General features: G+C 44.5%; 1 protein-coding gene across 1 annotated transcript in view; it reads left to right on the top strand.

Moving 5' to 3' along the window:
* MED17 (mediator complex subunit 17) overlaps positions 1–25,633 on the top strand; it is a 72,464-nt gene that overhangs the window by 36,329 nt on the left and 10,502 nt on the right. Inside the window, exons 7-10 of the mRNA XM_030200192.1 lie at positions 6,096–6,223; positions 6,741–6,925; positions 13,192–13,329; positions 17,971–18,088. Coding sequence (XP_030056052.1) covers positions 6,096–6,223; positions 6,741–6,925; positions 13,192–13,329; positions 17,971–18,088 — 569 coding nt within the window. The remainder of the gene's footprint in view (positions 1–6,095; positions 6,224–6,740; positions 6,926–13,191; positions 13,330–17,970; positions 18,089–25,633) is intronic.

A 25,633-nucleotide genomic window follows, 5' to 3' on the forward strand; every position in this document is an offset into this window, starting at 1 on the left:
TCGGGTTTCGTTTGCCCCTTCCCGTGTTTCCAGTTTTTGCCCCGGTAAGTTTTCTTTCGTCGTCGGGGTAGGCCTCTTTTCGGCCTCGGTCGAGATTTTTCTCCCTTAAAGTTTTGGTGCTCCAAATTCGTCATTTCGGATTTTGATTTCGCCGGCGTGATTTTTCCGCCCATGACATCGAAGCCTTCCAGCGGCTTCAAGAAGTGCACCCAGTGCGCCCGGGTAATCTCGCTCACTGATAGGCACTCTTCGTGTCTTCAGTGTCTGGGGGCCGAGCACCGTCCTCAGAACTGTAGTCTGTGTTCCCTGTTACAAAGGCGGACTCAGGTAGCGAGATTGGCCCAGTGGAACGTTTTGTTCTCGGGCTCTTCGTCGGCATCGGCACCGGGGTCATCGTGTGCATCGACGTCATCAGCGTCCAGACCTTCATCCTTGGCCGCCAGTGCATCGAGTGCATCGAGGCATCGACCCTCTGCATCGGCGCCGAGACATCGGATAGCTGCATCGACGTCGGTGGTACCGGGACCTCGTCTCCTGATGTCGTCGGACGGTGGTGCATCGGGTGGAGTGCAGGTGAGGGCTGTCCATTCCCCTGCTGGTGGCGGTGAGCCTTCGTGTGGGTCTCCCCCTACCCTGAGGGCTCTTGCGGTACAGCCCCCCCGGGATCGACCTGCTTCGACCTCGGCCCTGAGGAAGCGACGGATGGATTCTACGTCCTCCTCGTCGGTGCCGGGGAGCTCCGGTGACATGCTTCGGAAGAAGTCGAAGAAGCATCGACACCGGTCTCCTCCCCGCGTCGGCACCGAGAGCTCTGGGTCGCCGAGGGAGTCGGCACCCAGCAGGCATCGGCACCGAGAGGACCGCTCACCCTCTGTTCAGGAGGTGTCGATGCGCTCCACTCTGGACAGCCCGGAACAGCCTCCACGCCCGGAACAGGTTCTGACGTCGACGCCTGCATCGACCTCCCTGCCTTTCTCTGCAGCCGCTCTGAACGAGAGCCTCCGGGCCGTTCTCCCAGAGATTCTGGGAGAGCTGTTGCGCCCTACCCCTCCGGTACCGGCGGTGCTTGCGCCTCCGGTACCGTCGAGCGTGGCGCCGGCTGGCCCATCGCCCGGGGTGAGGTCCCCGACGTCGGTACCGCGTGCGGTGCCGACTGCGGCCACCTCCCAGGAGGGCTCCCCGACTACGTCGGCGGAGGGAGCTTCGCCGATGCGGGCAAGGGAGTCTACCTCTCGACGCCCCCATCGTGGACGTGGCTCCACGGAGTCGAGCCGGGCGAGGTTGCAGACACAGGTCCGTGAACTTGTGTCTGACACCGAGGGTGAGGCCTCTTGGGAAGAAGAAGAAGACCCCAGATATTTCTCTGACGAGGAGTCTGAGGGTCTTCCTTCCGATCCCACTCCCTCTCCTGAAAGACAGCTTTCTCCTCCCGAGAGTCTGTCTTTCGCTTCCTTTGTCTGGGAGATGTCTACGGCCATCCCCTTCCCGGTGGTTGTGGAGGACGAGCCCAGGGCTGAAATGTTTGAGCTCCTGGACTATCCTTCTCCACCTAAGGAAGCGTCCACTGTTCCCTTGCACCATGTCCTAAAAAAGACATTGCTTGCGAACTGGACCAAGCCACTAAGTAATCCCCACATTCCCAAGAAGATCGAGTCCCAGTACCGGATCCATGGGGACCCAGAGCTGATGCGCACCCAGTTGCCTCATGACTCTGGAGTTGTGGATTTGGCCCTAAAGAAGGCTAAGAGTTCTAGGGAGCATGCTTCGGCGCCCCCGGGCAAAGACTCTAGAACCTTAGACTCCTTTGGGAGGAAGGCCTACCATTCTTCTATGCTCGTGGCCAAAATCCAGTCTTACCAGCTCTACACGAGCATACACATGCGGAACAATGTGCGGCAGTTGGCGGGCTTGGTTGATGCTCTTCCCCCTGAGCAAGCCAAGCCTTTTCAGGAGGTGGTCAGGCAGCTGAAGGCGTGCAGAAAATTCCTGGCCAGAGGGGTGTATGACACCTTTGATGTTGCGTCCAGGGCCGCTGCTCAAGGTGTGGTGATGCGCAGGCTCTCATGGCTGCGTGCCTCCGACCTGGAGAATAGACTCCAGCAGCGGATTGCGGACTTGCCTTGCCGTGCGGACAATATTTTTGGAGAGAAGGTCGAGCAGGTGGTAGAGCATCTCCACCAGCGGGACACCGCATTCGACAAGTTCTCCCGCCGGCAGCCTTCAGCCTCTACCTCTACAGGTAGAAGATTTTTGGGGGGAAGGAGGACTGTTCCCTACTCTTCTGGTAAGCGTAGGTACAACCCTCCTTCTCGACAGCCTGCGGCCCAGGCTAAGCCCCAGCGCGCTCGCTCTCGTCAGCAGCGTGCGCCTCAGCAAGGCCCCTCGGCTCCCCAGCAAAAGCAAGGGGCGAGCTTTTGACTGGCTCCAGCAGAGCATAGCCGACATCCAAGTGTCAGTGCCGGGCGACCTGCCGGTCGGGGGGAGGTTGAAAGCTTTTCACCAAAGGTGGCCTCTCATAACCTCCGATCAGTGGGTTCTGCAAATAGTCCAGCAAGGATACACCCTCAATTTGGCCTCAAAACCTCCAAATTGTCCACCGGGAGCTCAGTCTTACAGCTTCCAGCACAAGCAGGTACTTGCAGAGGAACTCTCCGCCCTTCTCAGCGCCAATGCGGTCGAGCCCGTGCCATCCGGGCAAGAAGGGCTGGGATTCTATTCCAGGTACTTCCTTGTGGAAAAGAAAACAGGGGGGATGCGTCCCATCCTAGACCTAAGGGCCCTGAACAAATATCTCGTAAAAGAAAAGTTCAGGATGCTTTCCCTGGGCACCCTTCTCCCCATGATTCAGCAAAACGATTGGCTATGCTCTCTGGACTTGAAGGATGCCTACACACACATCCCGATACTGCCAGCTCACAGACAGTATGTGCGATTTCAACTGGGCACACGTCACTTCCAGTACTGTGTGCTGCCCTTTGGGCTCGCCTCTGCGCCCAGGGTGTTCACAAAGTGCCTGGCTGTAGTAGCAGCGGCACTTCGCAGGCTGGGGGTGCACGTGTTCCCATATCTCGACGATTGGCTGGTGAAGAACACATCCGAGGCAGGAGCCCTGCAGTCCATGCAGATGACTATTCGCCTCCTGGAGCTACTGGGGTTTGTCATAAATTACCCAAAGTCCCATCTTCTCCCAGTGCAGAGACTCGAATTCATAGGAGCTCTGCTGGATTCTCGGACGGCTCGCGCCTATCTCCCAGAGACGAGAGCCAACAACTTGCTGTCCCTCGTCTCGCGGGTGCGAGCGTCCCAGCAGATCACAGCTCGGCAGATGTTGAGATTGCTGGGCCACATGGCCTCCACAGTTCATGTGACTCCCATGGCCCGCCTTCACATGAGATCTGCTCAATGGACCCTAGCTTCCCAGTGGTTCCAGGCTGCTGGGGATCTAGAGGACGTAATCCACCTGTCCACGAGTTTTCTCGTATCCCTGTATTGGTGGACGATTTGGCCCAATTTGACTCTGGGACGTCCTTTCCAAATTCCTCAGCCTCAAAAAGTGCTGACCACGGATGCGTCTCTCCTGGGATGGGGAGCTCATGTCGATGGGCTTCACACCCAAGGAAGCTGGTCCCTTCAGGAACGCGATCTACAGATCAATCTCCTGGAGTTGCGAGCGATCTGGAACGCTCTGAAGGCTTTCAGAGATCGGCTGTCCCACCAAATTATCCAAATTCAGACAGACAACCAGGTTGCCATGTACTATGTCAACAAGCAGGGGGGCACCGGATCTCGCCCCCTGTGTCAGGAAGCCGTCAGCATGTGGCTCTGGGCTCGCCGTCACGGCATGGGCCTCCAAGCCACATATCTGGCAGGCGTAAACAACAGTCTGGCCGACAGGTTGAGCAGGATTATGCAACCTCACGAGTGGTCGCTCAACTCCCGAGTGGTGCGCCAGATCTTCCAAGCGTGGGGCACCCCCTTGGTGGATCTCTTCGCATCTCGAGTGAATCACAAAGTCCCTCAGTTCTGTTCCAGGCTTCAGGCCCCCGGCAGACTGGCATCGGATGCCTTCCTCCTGGATTGGGGGGAGGGCCTGCTGTATGCTTATCCTCCCATTCCTCTGGTGGGGAAGACTTTGTTGAAACTCAAACAAGACCGAGGCACCATGATTCTGATTGCTCCTTTTTGGCCGCGTCAGATCTGGTTCCCTCTTCTTCTGGAGTTATCCTCCGAAGAACCGTGGAGATTGGAGTGTTTTCCGACCCTCATCACGCAGGACGAAGGGGCTCTTCTGCATCCCAGCCTCTGGTCCCTGGCTCTCACGGCCTGGATGTTGAGAGCGTAGACTTTGCCTCTTTGGGTCTGTCAGAGGGTGTCTCCCGCGTCTTGCTTGCTTCCAGGAAAGATTCCACTAAGAGGAGTTACTTCTTTCTGTGGAGGAGGTTTGCCGTCTGGTGTGACAGCAAGGCCCTAGCTCCTCTCTCTTGTCCTACACAGACCCTGCTTGAATACCTTCTGCACTTGTCTGAGTCTGGTCTCAAGACCAACTCTGTAAGAGTTCACCTTAGCGCAATTAGTGCATACCATTACCATGTGGAAGGTAAGCCGATCTCAGGACAGCCTTTAGTTGTTCGCTTCATGAGAGGTTTGCTTTTGTCAAAGCCCCCTGTCAAGCCTCCTACAGTGTCATGGGATCTCAATGTCGTTCTCACCCAGCTGATGAAACCTCCTTTTGAGCCACTGAATTCCTGCCATCTGAAGTACTTGACCTGGAAGGTCATTTTCTTGGTGGCAGTTACTTCAGCTCGTAGAGTCAGTGAGCTTCAGGCCCTGGTAGCCCAGGCCCCTTACACCAAATTTCATCATAACAGAGTAGTCCTCCGCACTCACCCTAAGTTCTTGCCAAAGGTCGTGTCGGAGTTCCATCTGAACCAGTCAATTGTCTTGCCAACATTCTTTCCCCGTCCTCATTCCTGCCCTGCTGAACGTCAGCTGCACACATTGGACTGCAAGAGAGCATTGGCCTTCTACCTGGAGCGGACACAGCCCCACAGACAGTCCGTCCAATTGTTTGTTTCTTTTGATCCCAATAGGAGGGGAGTGGCTGTAGGGAAACGCACCATATCCAATTGGCTAGCAGATTGCATTTCCTTCACTTACGCCCAGGCGGGGCTGGCTCTTGAGGGTCATGTCACGGCTCATAATGTTAGAGCCATGGCTGCGTCGGTAGCCCACTTGAAGTCAGCCTCCATTGAAGAAATTTGCAAAGCTGCGACGTGGTCATCTGTCCACACATTCACATCTCATTACTGCCTGCAGCAGGATACCCGACGCGACAGTCGGTTCGGGCAGTCAGTTCTTCAGAACCTGTTTGGGCTTTAGGATCCAACTCCACCCCCCGAGGGCCCTGTTTGTTCTGTTCCAGGCTACACTCTCAGTTAGTTGGTAAATTTTTTAGGTCAATCTCAGTTATGTCCTCGCCGTTGCGAGGCCCAATTGACCATGGTTGTTGTTTTGAGTGAGCCTGGGGGCTAGGGATACCCCATCAGTGAGAACAAGCAGCCTGCTTGTCCTCGGAGAAAGCGAATGCTACATACCTGTAGAAGGTATTCTCCGAGGACAGCAGGCTGATTGTTCTCACAAACCCGCCCGCCTCCCCTTTGGAGTTGAGTCTTCCCTTGTTTCTCTTTTGCTACAATACGAGACTGGCCGGCTCGAGCCGGTTTCGGGCGGGAAGACGGCCCGCGCATGCGCGCGAGGGCTAGCAAAGGACTTTGCTAGGAAGATTCCGATTGGAGGGGCTGCCGTGGACGTCACCCATCAGTGAGAACAATCAGCCTGCTGTCCTCGGAGAATACCTTCTACAGGTATGTAGCATTCGCTGAATTGCAACACCCTGAGCAACTGCCAAGATTTGTTTATTAGAAAAGCCAGCTCTGTTCCAGTGTCTTGGCAGGGTGGGCCATTGCCAAACTATATAATGGTTGTAAGAATGCTCTGCTCGAGATGCATTGCTGAAATAGGGCCTTCACATGAAGGGGTGCAGAAGGGGCTGCCCTGGACCTGTCTTAAACTTATTTTGCCCTCTCTGCTTACAGGTTTACAACTATCAATTTCCTTTTGTCACTCCTCAAATGACAAGAAATATCAAAAACCTTCAGAGAAGCAGAGTGCAGAAAATCATCTCTATGTCCTGGAGCACAACTTGCACCAGCTGATTAGAGAGGTAGTACATTGTGACTGATGGACTAGTACGCTCGTTTCTGTTGGGGCAAATTACATCAGATAGCCAAATGCTTTTAGAAAAATTGATTTATTTTCTATTACATTTTAAAAAGTTCCAGTGGGACAATCCCAAAATAGATTGCAACACTTTTCATTGCGAAGTAGAGAAAGTAGATTTAGGCAAGGTCTTTGGTGGGGGGGGGGGGGGGGGGGGGGGTGGAGGAGAAAGAAATAAGCCTCTGAAATTGAATAATGATGAGAGATAATTTATTGGGGAACGGTGGGGAGAAAACAAAAATTAGCCTTGTAGCAGTGTTCTATTGACCCAAAAAGAACTTAAAATTTCACACATGCATAGTAAAGGAATATACTCTGCTTTTCTAAAATGCATTTATTCTTAACAATGAAATATATTCCATAAACATGACAAAACGTACCAGCTTGCAATACTCCTCCTTCCTGAGCTTCATTGTGCATTATGCAGCTTTCTTTCATATGTCTCCATTCTTTCTTTGCAGTTTCACAAACAGACCTTAAGTAGCTCAATGATGCCACATCCTGCTAGCGCTCCTTTTGGCCCCAAGAGAATGCGACTGGCGGGCCCTCAGGCTTTCGATAAAAATGAAATCAACTCCTTACAGCAGAGTGAAGGACTCCTAGAAAAGATTATCAAGCAAGCAAAGCACATCTTCCTTAGACGCAGGTATGTTTGTGCTGCCTGTCTCTTGATGAGCCCTGAAAATATGGGTTTTCAATATGTCTGGTATTACGGGATACATGCATGAATTTTAGCCCTGTCTCTTCTCTTTATGCAGTAGCAACTTGTTCTTTGCTTCATATCTTCTGCTCACACTACTGCTTTGACCAGTCCTCAATCGGAGACAGTGCATTTGGTTGAACTCTACTGGCTAACCTGTCATATAATATTGCCAATTGTCTCAACTTTATTTATGACTGGGCTGCTCCTGGACAATGGTCAAAATATAGCCAAATGAGTTTGCTGTCATGGCATGTTGGCAACTCTGTTTGTGGCATTGGGCAGCAGATGCAGCATCAGTCGCATCTAGTTAAACTGCCCTTTCAGTGCGAGTGGCTATTTGGAGATCATCTCAGTAACTTGGCAGAGAGATTAATTGAATTCTTTGCTTCGTTCTTCACCGAGGAAGATGTGGGAGACTTACCAGTGCCAGAATTAGTATTCACTTCTGATGAGACAGAGAAACAGAATCAAATTTGTGTAAACCTGGTAGATGTAATGGGGCAATTTGACAAATTGAAGAGTAGCAAATCGCCTGAACTGGATGGTATACGTCACAGAGTACTGATAGAATTGAAAAATGAACTTGCAGAACTATTATTAGTAATATTAATTTATTGTGAAAATCAACTATGCTACCGGAAGATTGGAGGGTGGCCAATGTAACACCGATTTTTAAAAAGGGTTCCAGAGGTGATCTGGGAATTAGACCGGTGACCCTGACGTTGGTGCAGGGCAAAATGGTAGAGACTATTATAAAGAACAAAATATTATAGAGCATTATACATAGGCATGGATTAATGAGACAACGCTAACATGGATTTAGTGGAGGGAAATCTTGCCTCACCAATTTATTACATTTCTTTTGAAGGGGTGAACAAGCATGTGAATAAAGGCAAGCTGGTCATTTATTGTGTATCTGGACTTTGAAAAGGTATTTGACAAAGCGCCTCATGAAAGACTCCAGAGGAAATTGGAAAGTCGTTCTATTGTGGATTAAAAACTTGGTTAAAAGATAGAAAACAAAGAGTAGGGTTAAATAGTCAGTATTCTCAATGGAGAAGGATAGATAGTGGGGTTCCACAGGGGTCTGTACTGGTACCACTGTTTTTTAACATGTTTATAAATAATCTAGAGATGGGAATAACGTGTGAAGTAATTGCATTTGCTGATGACACAAAGTTAAAGTTGTTAAATCGCAAGAGGATTGTGAAAAAATGCAACAGGACCTTACAAGACTGGGCATTCAAAGGGCAGATGACGTTTAATGTGAGCAAATGCAAAATGATTCACATGGGAAAGAGGAATCCAAGCTATAGTTACGTGATACAAGGTTCCACATTAGGAGTCACCGACCAGGAAAGGATCTAGGTATCATCATTGATCATACTTTGAAACCTTCTGCTCAGTGTTCAGTGGCGGCTAAGAAAGCAAACAGAATATTAAGTGGTATTAGGAAAGGAATGGAAAACAAAAATGAGACAGTTATATTGCCTTTGTATTGCTCTATGGTGCGACTGCACCTCAAAAAAGATATAGTGGAATTTGAAAAGGTACAGAGAAGGGTGACAAAAATGATAGAGGGGATGGGATGACTTCTCTATAAGGAAAGGCTAAAGCAGCTAGGGCTCTTCAGCCAAGACGGCTAAGGGGAGATGAGATATAAAGGTCTATGAAATAATGAGTGTGACGGGTAGACATGAATCGCTTGTTTACTCTTTCCAAAAATACTGGGACTAGGAGGCACGCAGTGAAGCTACAAAGCAGTAAATTTAAAACCAATCAGAGAAAATATTTCTTCACTCTATGTGTAATTAAACTTTGGAATTTATTGCCAGAGAATGTGGTAAAAGCAGTTAGGTTAGTGGGGTTTAAAAAAGATTTGGATAACTTCCTAAAAGAAAAGTCCATAAGCCATTATTAAGCTGGACTGGGAAAATCCACTGCTTTATTTCTAGGATAAACAGCATAAAATGTATTGTACTGTTTTGGGATCTTGCCAGGTACTTATAACCTGGGTTGGCCACTGTTGGAAACAAGATGCTGGGCTTGATGGACCTTCGGTCTGTCCCAGTATGGCAATGCTTGTGTTCTTATTGGGAAAACTAAGCCACAGCGGTTGCAGTAGGATAAGCTGAAAGCCTCTGGTCAGGGGGCTCTCGATCTTGAGTTTGAGACATAAGACGGTACTGGCCTGGTCATCGGCAATATGGTCAGAAATCCCGCTTTCAGGCAGGCCAATCTTCCTTTTGTACGGACAGGAAGTCCTCTGCTAGAGCGTGCCCAATTCCTCCAGAGCCTCACAGTGATGAGAGTCTGGTCCACTCTTCTCTTCCTCCGGTGGGAGGGCATCATCTTCAGGAATTTCAGGAGGAGTGGGACAAAATCATCTCAGACCAATGGGTTCTGGATATTCTTACAGAAGGTTAAAAGTTGAGTTCTCCCACCTGGTCGGTCCTCTCCTTGCAGTCTCCTTTAAAGCCTGCACTGGCTACCAGTTTCTGCACAGATCAATTTTAAGACTACTTGTACTGTATTTAAAATCTTACAGGGGGACTATTCTTCTCTTCGTCCACAGTTAATATATTAGTTTATCCAGCCTTTTGGAAGAATTCTTGGTTCTACTCTACTTTTGCTGGGGTTTCTGTCTGTTAAAAAAAGTTCATTACAAAATAGTTCTTGATGGGTCTTTTATTTATTAAGCTAGCAAACTGTGAAATAATATACCGGAACAAGTTTGAACACTTTTTGGCTATTTACGATTTCATAAATTGTTGAAGGCTTATCTTTTTAGTAAATGTTTGGATAAATAATATAGTAGGGCTGTCAGTATCTCTTGTGTGTGTTGAATTTTATGTAATCCGCTTAGCTTCTTTACTGATTGTAGCAGGAAATAAATATCCAGAATAGAAAGGAACCAAGGCAGTCGAGGTTCAGGCCACTGTAGATTCTTCGCTGGTGCTCCAGAACAAATAGAGGGACAAAGCAGATACTCCATCTACTTCATTGTCCCAAAGAAGGAAGGGACCTTCGGTCCAGTCTTAGATCTCAAAGGTCTAAACCGCTGCCTCCGAGTGTCCTGCTTTTTGTATGGAGACAAGAGCGGTCATAGCCTTGGTTTAGAGCAGGAGAATTTCTCATTGTCCTCGATCTCAAGAAGGCGTACTTTCATATACCCATATGGCCACTGCATCAGAGGTTTCTGTGTTTTGTGGTGCTGAGCTGTCACTTCAGGTCAAGGCTTTGCCCTTCGGTCTTGCCACGGTTCCAAGAACTTTACCAAGGGTTATGGTGGTGGTGGTGGCCGACTTCATGTGCCATCCTATTTGGACAGTGTGGCGGCGATGGACAAAATTGTCCGTCTTCTGCAATCGTTGGGTTGGGTGATCAGTTTTGAGACAAGCAGACTAAGTCATTCTCAGACACTGGAGTATCTGGGCATTCTGTTAGGCACAGTATGGGAGAGGATCTTCCTCCTGTAGAACACGAGGTCGAAGCTGGTTCTTGTCTTCTCCTTGATCAAGGCAGGCCCAGGGACTGGGGTCAGTGACAGTGGTGATGGAAATGGTGCCACAGAAGTATGACCTTCATCTTTCTTGGACAGTGGTTGCCAGATGAAGTATGCAGTGGTAGTTATTGCCCAGGAATTTAACAGTTTGAGCTCTGTTTCTGATAACACAATAGGAGGTGGTAATGATGGAAGCCAGCAAGTCTGGTTGGGGAGCTCATTACAAGTTCTATTTGGCACAGGGCACCTAGATGGAAGTCTCAGTGGTCGATAAATTGCTTGGAGCTCAGGGCAATGCGGAATGCTTTACACAACTAGCAAATTGGGATCCACAGCTGTCCGATTGGTGGTGAAGGCAGCCTCCCTCTTGAGTTGGATGGAGAAAAATCTTCTCTGCTTTTTAGCAGCTCATATCGCAGGGTCGTTGAATATGTAGGTGGACTTTCTCAGCAGGCAGTCCATGGATCCAGGAGATGGGAACTAGCTAGCCAGGGTTTTCAGCAGATAGTGGATCAATGGGGTTCTCTGCTTCTGGACTTGATGGTGACAAAAAGGAATGCTAAAGTGCCCAAGTTCTTCAGCCATTGGAAAGAACTAGGCTCAATGGGGATCAGTGATCTACTGCAGCCCTGGCTGGAGACACATCTACTATATTTCTTCCCTCCTTGGCCCATGGTAGGCCATGTGATGAAGAAAAGGATTGCATTGCACTGGGATTAAATAATTCTTGTAGGCCCAGATTGGCTACAGAGGCCATGGTATGCGGAGCTGATTAGACTGGTGGCGTGGGTCCTCTGTCTTCCGCAGGTACACGGCCTGCAAGTCTGGTGCTCATGCAGGATCTGTGCCCCTTTGCTGTTATGGCTTGGCCATTGAAAGAGCTCAGTTGAAATGAAAAGGTTATTCTGATTTGGACATTGCTACATTGCTACATTGCTTCAGGCTTAGAAACGCTCTACATCCATGGCATATGCAAGGTTGTGGAGGATGTTCGAGGACTGGTGTTCTGAGCTCACTCCCTTCTCTGCTCAGATCCAGCACATCCTAACATTTCTCCAGGCTCCGCTCATTCTGCCTCGCCTCACCCTATGCTTGGAACAACCTTCCTGAGCCCTTACGCCAAGCCCCTCCCTGCCCATCTTCAAGTCTTTGTTTAAAACCCACCTCTTCAATGCTGCATTCGGCACCTAACTCTTACCATTCACTAAATCCAGACTGCCCCAATTTGACCGCCCCTATCGCACTGTCCGTTCACTTGTCTCTTAGATTGTAAGCTCCTTGAGCAGGGACCATCCCTCTATGTTAAATTGTACAGCGCTGCGTAACCCTAGTAGCGCTTTAGAAATGTTAAGTAGTAGTAGTAGATTGGCGTTGGGTTCTCTGAAAGTTCAGGCTGTGGCTTTGGCCTGTTTCAGGGGTAAACTACAGACATCTCTTACGGCTCACCTGGATATCATTCAATTCTTGCAGGGAGTAGGCCACTTGCTGCCTCCCTTTCGTATGCTTTATCCAGAATGGAACCTTAATTTAGTCCTTTGGGCTCTTCAGAAGCCTCCTTTTGAGCCATTCTGGAGGGCCGTCTTGAAGATCTTACGCTAAAGCCAGGGTTCTTGGTGGCTGTTGTGTCAGTATGTAAGGTTTCAGAGCTTCAGGCTCTCTTTGGGATCCCTTTCTTTGCTTTTCAGAGGTGGGGGTCTTCCTTTCTTCTGAAAGTGGTATCAGCATTTCATCTCAAACCATCTGTGAAGCTTCCATCCTTTTACAGAGAGGATGAAGATGCTCAGTATTCTTCCTTGAAGCTTCTCGATGTGCTTCAAGTTGCTAGGTGGCTGAAGAAGACAATTGTGTCAGTAGGCTCCTCAGGCTTTGTGGGCGCAAGGCGCATAGTGACATGCTGGGAGGAGACTACCTTACTGTCTCTGGTGGATACTTGCAAGACAGCGATGTGGTCAAAGCTGCATACCTTTGCCAAGCACTATATGGTGGACGTTGCAGTGTGCTCGGAAGCCAGTTTTGGGGCTTCAGTCCTCAGGGCAGCGATGCCAGTATCCCACCCTCTCTAGGGATTGCTGGAATAGTGGTGAGCTATGTAATAGAAGTAGAAATTGTCTTGCCTGATAATTTTCTTTTCATTAGTCCTTCCCACTATTCCAGAGGCCCACCCAATATTTCTGAGATGTTTATTCGGTGCAGAGTAATCGGTCAAATAATGGCTGTCATGTTGAATTGTGCTTCCTGCCTATCTCTCTACAAGTTGTCCAGAGATGAAAGAGGTTCACACGTTTGCTCGTCTGGTTAGTGTTACGTTAGCGAGTTGTTTAAGGTTTTTGTATGTGTTCTGAGTGTCTCCTTACTTCTTGTCTATGTAAATACTGAGGAGTTGTACTGGATGCCAATAGAAAGGTGTCTTGGCTCCGTTTTTCAGTTCTCTATTTTCACCTGCTGGTTGATGGACACAACTATTCCATAGGTTCTGGAATACTAGGAAAGACTAATGGAAAGAAAATTATCAGGTAAGACCTAATTTCTCCTTCTCATTCCTTATTTATTCTTACATAGATCAATTAAGCATCATCCTTATATAATTATCAGTATGGTTCACAATTGAGTTCCAGGACATTGCCTTCTTAATACCTACTATGATGTGATGGGAGAACCTCTGAGCATGAAAATAAAATCCCCCCCCCCCTTTTTTTCCCCTCAGAACTGCTCGAACTATTGACAGCCTTGCCAGTCGTATTGAGGATCCCCAGATACAGGCCCATTGGTCAAACATAAATGACGTTTACGAGTCCAGTGTAAAAGTTCTGATCACATCTCAGGGCTATGAGCAAATATGCAAGTGAGTATTACAAATCCTCTGGTCATATGTACCATTTATAGAAGGTAAGATATCCCAATCATAAAGCTCAAATTCAGAGGTTGTTGCTTCTCATTTTCTGGGAAGGGGGGGAGGGGGGGGAGGGGGGAGGCAGTAAATGTTTTAAAAAAGGGATGGGATAGGCATGTTGTAAGTTATGATGTTAATATAGAAATATTGGAAAGGATATAAAATGTAAACATTTCATGCTTGAACTGGAGTATGTCCATCAATAAAACCCGTTTATACATAAACAAATCAATAATACACAGAGTAAAACAAGAGACATAATTATTGGAGATTAATATAAAAGTTTATTGGCTATGCAATTGTCTTGTAATTGTACAGGACCACGTTCATGAACACTTAAGAAGGGAAGGAAGGGGGGGAAGTTTGGAGGGGGCCTAGATGATAGAAGTTTTAAGTTCATTAATAGATGACGGGATTATTTGTTATTAGATTTATACTGATGGATACAGAACTGTCTACCATGTAATCTCATCAATAACAATTGTTGAAATATTAAAAGTTAAACATAGAGCACAGTAAAAGGGGGGAGGGGATAAAAGCTATATAAAAATTTGATGACTGTACGCAATACTGTATTATTGAAATGTTACTTCGTTGAGTTCTGTAAAATTGCATTGATGCCGCCATGTTAAGGTGGATTTGTACTTTTTGACTTGTCATCAATAAAAACCGTTGAAACATAAGAAGGTAAGATATCCCATATCAGTAAGGACCCACTCCCAATTCACAGAACATCTAATTTGTAATCTTTATCTGGATAGCAGTAATCTTCCAGCCACTTTGAGATGTCCACCAGGCATCCATTTAATGCACTGTCAGCTTCAGCATGAATATTTTCTCAGCAGTTAGATTCTAAATATAGTTCTTAAATAATATAGAAACTAAGACTAGATTTATGGATAATGTCGCAAAGGTGACATGTACAAATATTGAGTACAGTGAGTGAACTCATGAGGAACCCCACATAGCAATTTTCTTGGGACTGAGCAATGATTGCCCACTTCACCTTGTAACTTCTGTCCTAGCAGACAATCATTGCCTTGACATACCCACTATCCCTATCTAGAGAGTCAGTCTAACAAAATGGGATACTCCACAAGATCAAATGCAGAAGATAAGTCTAATAGAACATAATTTGCAGCCAGTTCCTTAACCAGAATTCTTTGGACGTCATCCAACAAGCCTGCCAGCAATGTTTCAGTACTAAAACTCACCCTAAAGTCTGAGTGGCAGCAATCCAGACCTTCCAGTGGTCCAAAATGTTTCAGTAGAGATATAACTGCCCTAAATAACCTGTGCCTAAAAGAATGGTTAAAAATAAGCAGAAAGGCTTTTTTAAATGGTGGTCTAAATCAAAGAATGTTTCAGGCAGTTGAGCAAAATTCCCATTTCACCTATATTTATTAACAAGTCCACTTAACTCCCACTTTGACAAAGTACCTCATGAGAGACTCCAGAGGAAATTGGAGAGTCATGGGATAGGAGGTAGTGTTCAATTGTGGATTAAAAACTGGTTAAAAGATAGAAAACAGAGAGTTGGGTTAAATGGTCAGTATTCTCAATGGAGAAGGGTAGTTAGTGGGGTTCCCCAGGGGCCTGTGCTAGGATCGCTGCTTTTTAACATATTTATAAATGACCTAGAGAGGGGAGTAACTAGTGAGGTAATTAAATTTGCTGATGACGCAAAGTTATTCAAAGGGGTTAAATTGCGGGAGGATTGTGAAAAATTACAAGAAGACCTTGGGAGACTGGGCGTCTAAATGGCAGATGACGCTTAATGTGAGCAAGTGCAAAGTGATGCATGTGGGAAAGAGGGACCCGAATTATAGCTACGTCATGCAAGGTTCCACGTTAGGAGTCGCAGACCAAGAAAGGGATCTAGGTGTCGTTGATGATACGTTGAAACCTTCTGCTCAGTGTGCTGCAGCTAAGAAAGCAAATAGAATGTTAGGTATTATTAGGAAAGGAATTTAAAACAAAAAGGAGGATGTTATAATGCCTTTGTATTGCTCCATGGTGTGACCGCACCTCGAATATTGTGTTCCATTCTGGTCGCCGCATCTCAAAAAAGATATAGTGGAATTAGAAAAGGTGCAGAGAAGGGCGACGAAAATGATAAAGGGGATGGGACGACTTCCCTATGAGGAAAGGCTAAAGCGGCTAGGGCTCTTCAGCTTGGAGAAAAGGCGGCTGAGGGGAGATGTGATAGAGGTCTATAAAATAATGTGTGAAGTTGAACGGGTAGATGTGAAGCGTCTGTTTATGCTTTCCAAAAATACTAGGACTGGGAGGCATGCGATGAAGCTACAATGTAGTAAATTTAAAACGAATCGGGGAAAATATTTCTTCATTCAACGTGTAATTAAACTCTGGAATTCGTTGCCAGAGAATGTGGTAAAGGCGGTTAGCGGAGTTTTAGAAAGGTTTGGACGGCTTCCTAAAGGAGAAGTCCATAGACCATTATTAAATGGACTTGGGGAAAATCCACTATTTCTGGGATAAGCAATATAAAATGTTTTGTACTTTTTGGGGATCTTGCCAGGTATTTGTGACCTGGGTTGGCCACTGCTGGAAACAGGATGCTGGGCTGGATGGACCTTTTGGTCTGTCCCAGTATGGCAATACTTATGTACCTGGTAACTACAAACACAGTGTCACACCTTACACATCCACTCAGTGAAGCATGCTTTTGCGAAGTGCATAGAGCGTGCACTTTTCAAATTGTTCCATTTTTGTGGTAATTGCACTTCTGATTTTATGATTTTGTGTATTGTAATTAATAGATATATTAGCATCTCCTATTACCAACCATAAATATAATGTAGAGTATTTCTTCTCTCCCATCTCTTGTGGACCTGAACCATCCAGTTTCTTGTAATGAACTGTGGTTTCTTTGAACATGTTGATGCTGTTCTAAACTTCTTGAGACCTTGAATTTGCATGTTTCCAGTACTTGTGCTTAGCTAGGAATGCCTTCTGTGACCTGCATTAAAGTGATTAAAAATGATAACATTTAGGAAAACAGAAGCAGGAAACCTCATTCTACAATATCCAGAAAAGTTGTTTCAGGTGACACTGTTTTATTCCTTTTCCAGGTAAAGTTAGTGCCTACCTATGCTTACAACTTTTAATTAGTGATTTGCTGCTGAAAGTCTGGGCAGGCATCCTGCATGCATTGACTTTAGAGATTGCAGGGGTCATTTGACCTCTTCCTGTGCCAGCAACATTGGGGCGATATTTAAAGTGTTTTAAACAGCCAGGAGAGGGTTCTGACTGTTCAAATTGCTTATCTGGGGCTAAACGGGTATATTCAGTGGCACTGTCTGGTTAATATACATGGTTAGCATCTAAGCCGAAACCAGCTATTTTGACGGAAGTCCAGGGGCGGAGTCTATACTTATCTGGTAAAGGCCTTTATTCAGCACTTAACAGGATAAGTTAATTGGATAAATAGGACCACATAAAACACAGTCCTGTCTTTTTATCCAGTTTAATTTTTGAATATTGCACTTAACCAGAAAAGTGTTATCTGGCTGTTTATAACTGGCTATTCTATGCTGGTTCCCTGGACATGGGCATTCTGCTGGCGGTGTTAGCCAAAAAAAAAAATGCTGACTGCCAGAGACTGAATATTGACCTCATTGGGTTTTTTCCAGTTCATTATTTCTAGCAAAAGAGGTGCTGGTACTCAAATGCAAGGCTATCTTTCAGGAGTGAGGTGATCAGTAAAGGACTTACCCCAAATAGCAAGGCCCCCTGCAACCAGTCACAAAATCTATGAAAAGGCAGCATTGGGTCAGTGGGAAAATGGATCAGTTTTAGCATGTAACGAAAAAGACGCCCTGTACTCGGTACCCCCTGAAAAAAAGCCCTGAGTTTTCCCCCCTGTTCTCGTTTTTGGCTTTGTAGCATTCTTCAGTTGAAAAAAAAAATTATTTTGAGGGTTTTGTAGTTTCTCTCGAGAGAATTATGTGTAAAGGCAGTAGAACCATCCAGATTTTTCAAAATATTAATCTGGTTATGTCTCGGTTTGGTTTTGTAGCTATGTTCCTAGGTCGTCTGTGTTTTTGTTATTGAAGATGTATGTTTTTTTTTCTTCTCAACTTTTTGCAATGAAAGCTATGCATCACCAGTGTGACCACTGGCTTTCTTATGGGCTGGGGTTTGCACTGCTGCACCTTGGTTTGCTTAGATTCAGACTTAAGAGACTGGCCGAGCAGGTGGCGTTTTTTAAACATTTTAAACATTTATATCTCCACAGCATGAAACTAGAATCTGAGCAGGAAGGGGAGGATTTTTACTACCAAATACATTAATTTTGTACATGTAATTCAATATTTCTGATTTAAATGTGCTATTAACATTATAACAAATTGTAGATAAAGGCAGTGTAATTAGGTTCTAAGGCTGCTGCTGCTTAAAGGTAGAAATTAGTGTTTCAAAGGTGAAATATCTGTGTTCATGCTGTGGATATGGACCTACTCTTAAACTCGGATTCCTCGTGTCTGCACAAAAAAGCATGTTAGGTCTTTAGGTAATTTTGTATCTGACATACCTTTTTTTTTTTTTAACCATTGCAACTCTGATTGAAAGGTCAATTCAGCTGCAGTTGAATATTGGAGTTGAGCAGATCAGGGTAGTACACCGAGATGGACGCGTTATCACCCTGTCTCATCAAGAACAGGAGCTGCAGGATTTTCTTCTTTCACAGGTAAGGTGTTAACTGTTGTCCAAAGGGTCTTCCATGATCTGATATTCCATGAAACTATAGACCCTAATTGTTTCTGAAGTGTATTGTATATTGTCCCCAAAGCACATGCACTGCAAGATCTCTTTTCTATGTCCAATAAGTGTGTTGGCCTATTTCTTGACATATGTTACAGCTAGGGAGATTGCTTTAACTTAGTAAATGGCTGCAGATAAAATTCTGCACAGTCTGCCCAACAAGGTGTCCAGAGTTGAATCTGTCACTTTGCACAGGTTTCGCTTCATGATTAAACACTGGTATACTTAATCTCTATAACTCCCTGTCAATTTTGGGGCACAGACTAGAAGTTAGCCTGGCACTGGTCCTAGCTCCCAACTTGATAAAGTGAGGCTTGAGTTGTAAAGTCAAGGGAAGAGCATTCCATAATGTAGGAGCCAAAAAAAAAAGGCAGTGTGCCTCATTAAGCCAAGACACACCAGAGCTCCAGGGGGAATGGTTGATCAAAGCACAGAAGAAGAGCTCAACATAAAAAGAGAAATAGGGGGTGAGTATAGATATCAAAATATTGAGGGCTACCCTTGTAAACAGTTTTGTGTGTGAGAATAAGAATTTTATACTGAATTCAATAGATATGGACCAGAATGCCCATTAAACCTGCCCAGTTTTAGCGTTCCTAATAGCTAAGTCTAGTTGCACCCCTTTCTCCCTGTCCATCCTCTTCTTCCTGCAAATAGTTTGGCTTTCCAAATTGGTTCTCCCTGGACAGTGGTTGATATTTCAGCTACACGAGTGGTGACATCAGCAGATGACGGCACCGAACCAGAGAGCAATTCCAAGCTAATAGTCTTGAAAAGAGAGACTTTTTAAAATACATGCATGGGGAGTGGGGGGGAAGTAAAGGCTGCCTAGAGTTGAAGATTGAGATAGGAACACACATTGCTTGCTGGGGAGGTGGAGGGGGGAGGGGGTAACTTGGGAGTTGCGTGGGGAGGTGGTTAGAGGGTGTGGGGATCAACGTATTATGGTGGAGACTTGGATTTGGAGTACCAACAAGGCGGTAGAGAGCCTTGGACATGAGCTGATATCTCTGAGACAAGGGGACGCCTCTTCCGTCAGAGACTGGATACCGAGCAGAAGAGTGGTTTTCCAGATACCAAGAAAGATGAAATTGGACCCATGTCTCCGCCCATCCTGAAAACACTCAACATACCCCTGTAACTGTGGAACCACTGGGGGGGAGGGGATTATCAATAAAAGTTTGACACTGTTTTACTGTTGTATGGTTAAATACTGTAAGTTTCATGCAATATGTATTAATGCCATTATTGTGATGTTCCATATTTTGAGGTGTCAATAAAATAATTGAAACATTAAAATACATGCATGGGAATTCCCGCCTAATGCAGGTAGCATAAATAGCAATCCTAGACCGTTCTATCCTCATTTTTTTCTTGTCCACAGTACGGTTTAAGGACCACGTGAGAGATTCTTTTTCCCTCAGTTTGTACTTCATTAAAAAAAAAAATTCAGTTTTTTAAAAGAATTTGACTTTGCCTTGTTAGCTTTTGACATGGCTTCTCCGAAACCAGGTTTCAAACTCTGTACAAATTGTACTCATAAAATGTCATCCTTAGACACTCATGACAACTGCAGTCGCTGGGAGCTTAAACTTAGGGACTTTTTGTCAAATAAAAAATCCCAGGCAGCTGTCCAACACGACTGCTGCACGAGATGTTGCAACTAGAGTCTTCACATCATAAAAAAAAAAGACTTGGACAAGCTTAAGAAGCATTCCACACACTCTACTGCAAATTCTCTTACAAGCAAAAAAGAGTGTTTAGCTTCCAAATCTGCCAGTCATATTCATGCTGCTCACAGGCACTCAGAACTCCTAAGTGCTGACGTCTTTCTACAGATGAACTGCTCAGAGCTCCGCCTACAACATCAGTTCCAAATATGGGCAGAACTGATTCAGCTACCAATCGGCACAGGGATTCCTTTCAGTCCCTCCTTCTGCTCCAATGACACAGTGTGAAACCCCTTCACCTGAACAGTGCAGAGTGGATGCTGCACAGCTGATTTCAAACTGCTACAGCGCAGAACCAACATTCTAAATCAATTACAGACCAGGCAGCTTCTCAGCTCCCTTTTAAAAGAACCAAAAAACATTCTAGATGTCATTCTAGACATTCTTCCAGAGCCCACAGAACTACAAGAGTTATAGAAACAGTTTCTGTAAGAGAGAATAGTCACTTCTGCATCTCTATACTCTTCCCATCGAAGAGAATCGCAGATCTCCTCTCCAGCTTTATCTACATCGTCTTCATTACTGGCAGAAGCTTGCTGTATTTCACCATCTATTTTTTTCATCACCTTCTTTAAGTCCACAACATCTGGATTCACCTAGTATCCCATCTGATCTCTCTCCACCAGAACCAATGAAAACATCCATGCCAGAGGATACTTCCTATACCAGATTTTTTTAAAAGGTAACTAGGGACTTCAAGTACAAACCCAATCTAAACCTGATCCAAGAGTGAAGCACTTGGACGCTCTGAAATATCTCAACATGCCAAAAGAGATTGTAGCATTCCTTTTGGATGATGTGTTACTGGAGTTACGGCTAGAACACTCCCTATACTTCTAAATGTATTTCCAAGACCATAGACATGAAGTACAAAATTCATTCATCTGTAGCTGATGAAGAACCTCACCTCTCATTTCATTCTATGGTGGTTGAGTCAGCTTTAAAAAGCACAAGATTTCTAAGACTCATTCTAACTGTCCTCCAGCTAAAGACCAAAAATTTTTAGACCTAATTGGTGAAAGGATCTATCAGAATGTGTAGTGCCAGAATTACAGCGCATTATTTTTCTATTACCAGATATATGTTTAAAACTCTGCAAAAACTAAAACCAATGGTTGAGTCTATGTCAAAGGATTTAGCAAAACCTTTTCATAATGTATTATAAGACCTTGAAAACTACTACTACTTAACACGTCTAAAGCGCTATTAGGGTTACGCAGCGCTGTACAGTTTAACAAAGGAGGACAGTCCCTGCTCAAAGGAGCTTACAATCTAATGGACAAAATGTGCAGACAATCAAATTGGGGTAGTCTAGATTTCCTGAATAGAGGTAGAATGGTTAGGTGCCGAAGGCAACATTGAAGAGGTGGGCTTTGAGCAAGGATTTGAAGACGGGCAGGGAGGGTGCGTGGCATATGGGCTCAGGAAGTTTATTCCAAGCATAGTGAGAGGCGAGGCAGAAAGGGCGGAGCCTGGAATTGGCGGTGGTGTATTCAAAATACATGATCCGCGCGGCTTATGATTATTATGAAATGGTAGTGGTGGGTGTTTCAGGTGGACGTATAGCTTGGTTAAAATCTTCAGCTCTAAGAGAAGGTGTTCATGATAAAGTAGCAGATGCCCCATGTTCTGGACAAAACTTATTTGGAGATAAAGTCAAATAAATTATTGACCTTATTAAGGAAGACTGTAACACATTAAATACACTCACAGAAAATGACATTGAAGAAAGAAATACCTCCTCTTATAAGAAATTTCAATTTAATTAAGAAGACATCAACCTTATAATAGATCCTAGTCCTGTAACAAAAACCAGTGGCAGTTTAGACCACCTCGAGACAGAAAAACTCAAAAGAATCCACAACACCAACAATCAAGCAAACCGTCTCCAGCTTTTTGACCATTATTTGCAAACAAGTCTTCCAGTTGGGGGGGGGGGTCCCATTTTCTCCAACAATGGTTTTCCATAGCCACAGACAAATGGGTACTAAACATAATAAAGAATGGATATCCTCTAAATTTCAAAACTCCACTTCCCCTTTCCTTACCCTCAGAAACTCGAGCTCCTGCTACTCATTACAACAGGAGGTCCATCACTTTCTTCAGGCCAATGCTATTGAAAAAAATTATCATCTAATGCATTAATTGGGCTTCTATTACAAATATTTTCTGATCCCCCAAAAATTGGATTGTGAAATGTTGCAAGAAGACCTTAGGAAATTGGAAGACTGGGCATCCAAATGGCAGATGACATTTAATGTGGACAAATGCAAGGTGATGCACATTGGAAAGAATAATCTGAATCATAGTTACTTGATGCAAGGGTCCACCTTGGTGGTCAGTGCTCAAGACAAAGATCTGGGTGCCGTTGTAGATAATAAGCTGAAATCTTCTGCTCGGTGTGTGGCGCCCAAAATAGATCATCATTTTGATTTTTCTCCAGCTGTCCTTGATGTGTTGACGGCAGCCAGAAAAGACTCAACCAGAAAGTCTTAACATTTTAAGTGGGTCAGATTTTCCAGCTGGTGTATTTCTCGTCACTATGACCCATATCACTGTAGATTATTTATCACTATCTGTTAAATTTTTCCAATTCAGGATTATCAGCTTCGTCAGTTAGAGCGAGCTTGTCGGCATTGGCTGTTTTCCATGATTTCTACAATGATCAACCGATTACTAGAAATCAGATTAAGAGATTTATGTAAGGTCTTACAAATCTAAAACCTCCTGTTAAACACAGACACTGTCGTGAGATTTAAATCTAATACTTAAATCTCTCACTCAACCCCCATTTGAACCTCTACATCAAGCTTCTCTAAAATTTCTCACCTGGAAAGCGGTGTTTCTCATTACTATATCTCCAGCTCGTTGTATCAGTGAGATACAAGCTTTAGTTTATTATCCACCATATACGCAAATTTTAGATAATAAAGTAGTTTTGAGAACTCATCCAAAGTTCTTACCTAAGGTAGTTTTGGATTTTCACCTTAATCAACCTTTAGTACTTGTGTTTATTATCCATCTCCACATCATTCATCCGAAGAAGAAATGTTACATACATTAGATTGCAGACATCTTTTACAAATCTATTTACAATACACTTCATACACAAAGAGACCATCTCAGCTGTTTCTCTCTAGTCATCCAAATCGTAAGAACTACCTGAAAGGACTTTGTGCTCCTGGATTGCAGACTGCATTAACTTTGTTTTAAGCAGACAAGTTGCCAATACCATGAATTGCTGCTCATCATCTATGTGTGATGGCGACCACTAGAGTACACTTGCGCAGAACATCTATTCATGACATTTGTACTGCGGCCACTTTGTCCATGGTACATACAGTTGCTAGGCACTATTGTTTAGATCAACCTGGTTATTCTGATTCTGTTTTTGCACATTCAGTATTTTGAATTCTTCTTACTTCAACTCACCACCTCCTCCTCTTTATATTTTTTGTTGCTCAGTGTGTGTTTATAAAAGTGTATTTTATTCTGCATTGCCATGAATATAACACGGAGAATTACTCTGTATTTACGTAATAGCAATTTAAGGCTTCGGAGTCACCACTTGTGTGGCTGAAATATCAGCCACTGTCCTGGGAGAATATATAGTTACATACCTCTAACGGTTGTTTTCTGTGGACAGTGGGATATTTCAGCCACACAATCCCGCCCTCCCTACCCTGAGTTGAAGCATGCTTGGTACGAACTGAGGATAGAACGCACTAGGATTGCTATTTATACTACCTGCCTTAGGCAGGAATTCCCACGCATTTTAAAAAGTCTTTCTCGAACCTATCAGCTTGAAATTTCTCTCTGGTTCGACGCCGTCATCTGCTGAAGTCACCACTTTTGTGTAGCTGAAATATCCCATTGTCCACGGAGAACAATCGTTACAGGTATGTAACTATATTTTCCAGGTGCTCAGCTACCTTCACCTATGTTCTGAACCTCGGCTGCTTCCTTACTAGATCTCCCACACTTCCCTTCTCATTTCCTGCCAGTTCAGGCTCCTCCCAAAGTATATCTCCCAGCATTAACATTAGTGCACACGATTTAATGGTCTTTGCTTGTTCAAGTATTGACCGTTGTGTGGGTCAAAGGTAAACAGATCAGCCAGTGATGATCTTACATTGCAACAGTTGCATCTTAAATTACCTATATTCAGTCTGCTGGGGAGTGGATGAGTCAACAACTGCCTGATGTTTTAAATGCTTGTGCTCACAAATTGCAGGCGCCAGTCTACATAGCTATTGGATGTCTAGGGCGCCCTGAAATCTCTATGACATGAGGAGCAGATGAATCACATTAAGACTGTTGCCTGCATCATTACCTAAAGGGAGCAGGAATTTGGAATGCTCATCTTCTCCTTTGTGTTCCAATTAAATTAACATAGTAAAGTAGTAAACCTGTTAAAAAAATCATGGGCACTCTGAATAAATTGAGCAGCTAATAGACAGTTATCACCTACAATAGGTTTGACCGTTTATTTCTATGTACTGTTAGGAAGATAAGTTTACAGCAGCTATGCTTAAATATAGACTATATTTGCCAATATACATGAGACAACAACAAACTATTGCTTGGGATGACTTGTACTATTTGTTTTGTCTAGTTTGGAGTTTTATGTATGTGGATTAGTTATGATTTCATTTTTTGATTGAATTATGTTTGTGTTGCTGTACTCCGCCTAGGAGATTATGGGTAGAGCGGAATAAACGTTTTTAAATAAATAAACCTTTGAAAGGGTAATGTTTTTCTATGATCAACGGCTGTCGTAGTATTAGGACATTTTTCAAATGGTGGTATAGGCAAAAAGTGTGTTATGTTAATTGGTTGTTCGGAAATTGTCTAGTCTCATTACAGCTAAAATTAAAAAACAAATTCTGTTTTAGCAATTTGCATGCTTTTCTTCACGTTGAGAGGAAGTGTTCTCGTGGAATGCTTAATTCAGAGGAAGAAAAGTATGTATACGCATATCATTTTCAAATCTTCCCATTCACTATCCAGCAAAAATGTACTGGCAGAAAAAGTAGGTGCACGTTTCAAAGTGTAAGTGGCATGTGTGCTTCTGCTTTGAGGATTGTTGCTAAACCTTTGCATAGTCTTTGTCCCAAGGCAGGCAGTTTGAAAACTGCTACCTCAGAAAATACTTACTAGTGATTACCAAATGTTGAACCTCAGTTTATTCCTTTTTATAAATTTGCTTGAATTAGATTCCCACTGTGTGATTGCTGATACCAATAGACACTGGCCCAAATCACCTGGCCCATCTGTATGTCTGTAATTAATAACACTCTTTAGAAACAGGATCCAACCTGCAATTGACGGTAGACAGTGGGTTTTTTTCATTTTAAAGAAAAAAAAAGTTAATTGAAGCATGTGAGTTTCAGTATAGTATTTTGAGTTCTCTCCCCGGTTTCCATCTGTTAGCTGGTTTATTTGGTTTAGTGTTGTCATTTATCAACACAGTCTTTAATTATATCTGAAAGAGCTTGCCAAAGAATGTGGCACACAGCTGTCTTGAGTGAGAAGTTGAAACCCTTCATTGCTCAATTGTAGCTGAGGTATTCACCAGTAGTGCCTGTAGGAAACTGTAAAAAGTGTTCAGGGATTTATGTCCATTTCTCTTAGAATGATTTCAGCCTTAAAGCAAAAAAATTCATCTTGTTTCTCTACGCTTTGGGGGGGGAGGGGTTCAAACTCTGTTTCCATTAGAGAGAAGACAGGTAGCCTGGGGC

The sequence above is a fragment of the Microcaecilia unicolor genome, chromosome 4 (assembly GCF_901765095.1).
Source record: "Microcaecilia unicolor chromosome 4, aMicUni1.1, whole genome shotgun sequence".
Lineage (NCBI taxonomy): Eukaryota > Metazoa > Chordata > Amphibia > Gymnophiona > Siphonopidae > Microcaecilia > Microcaecilia unicolor.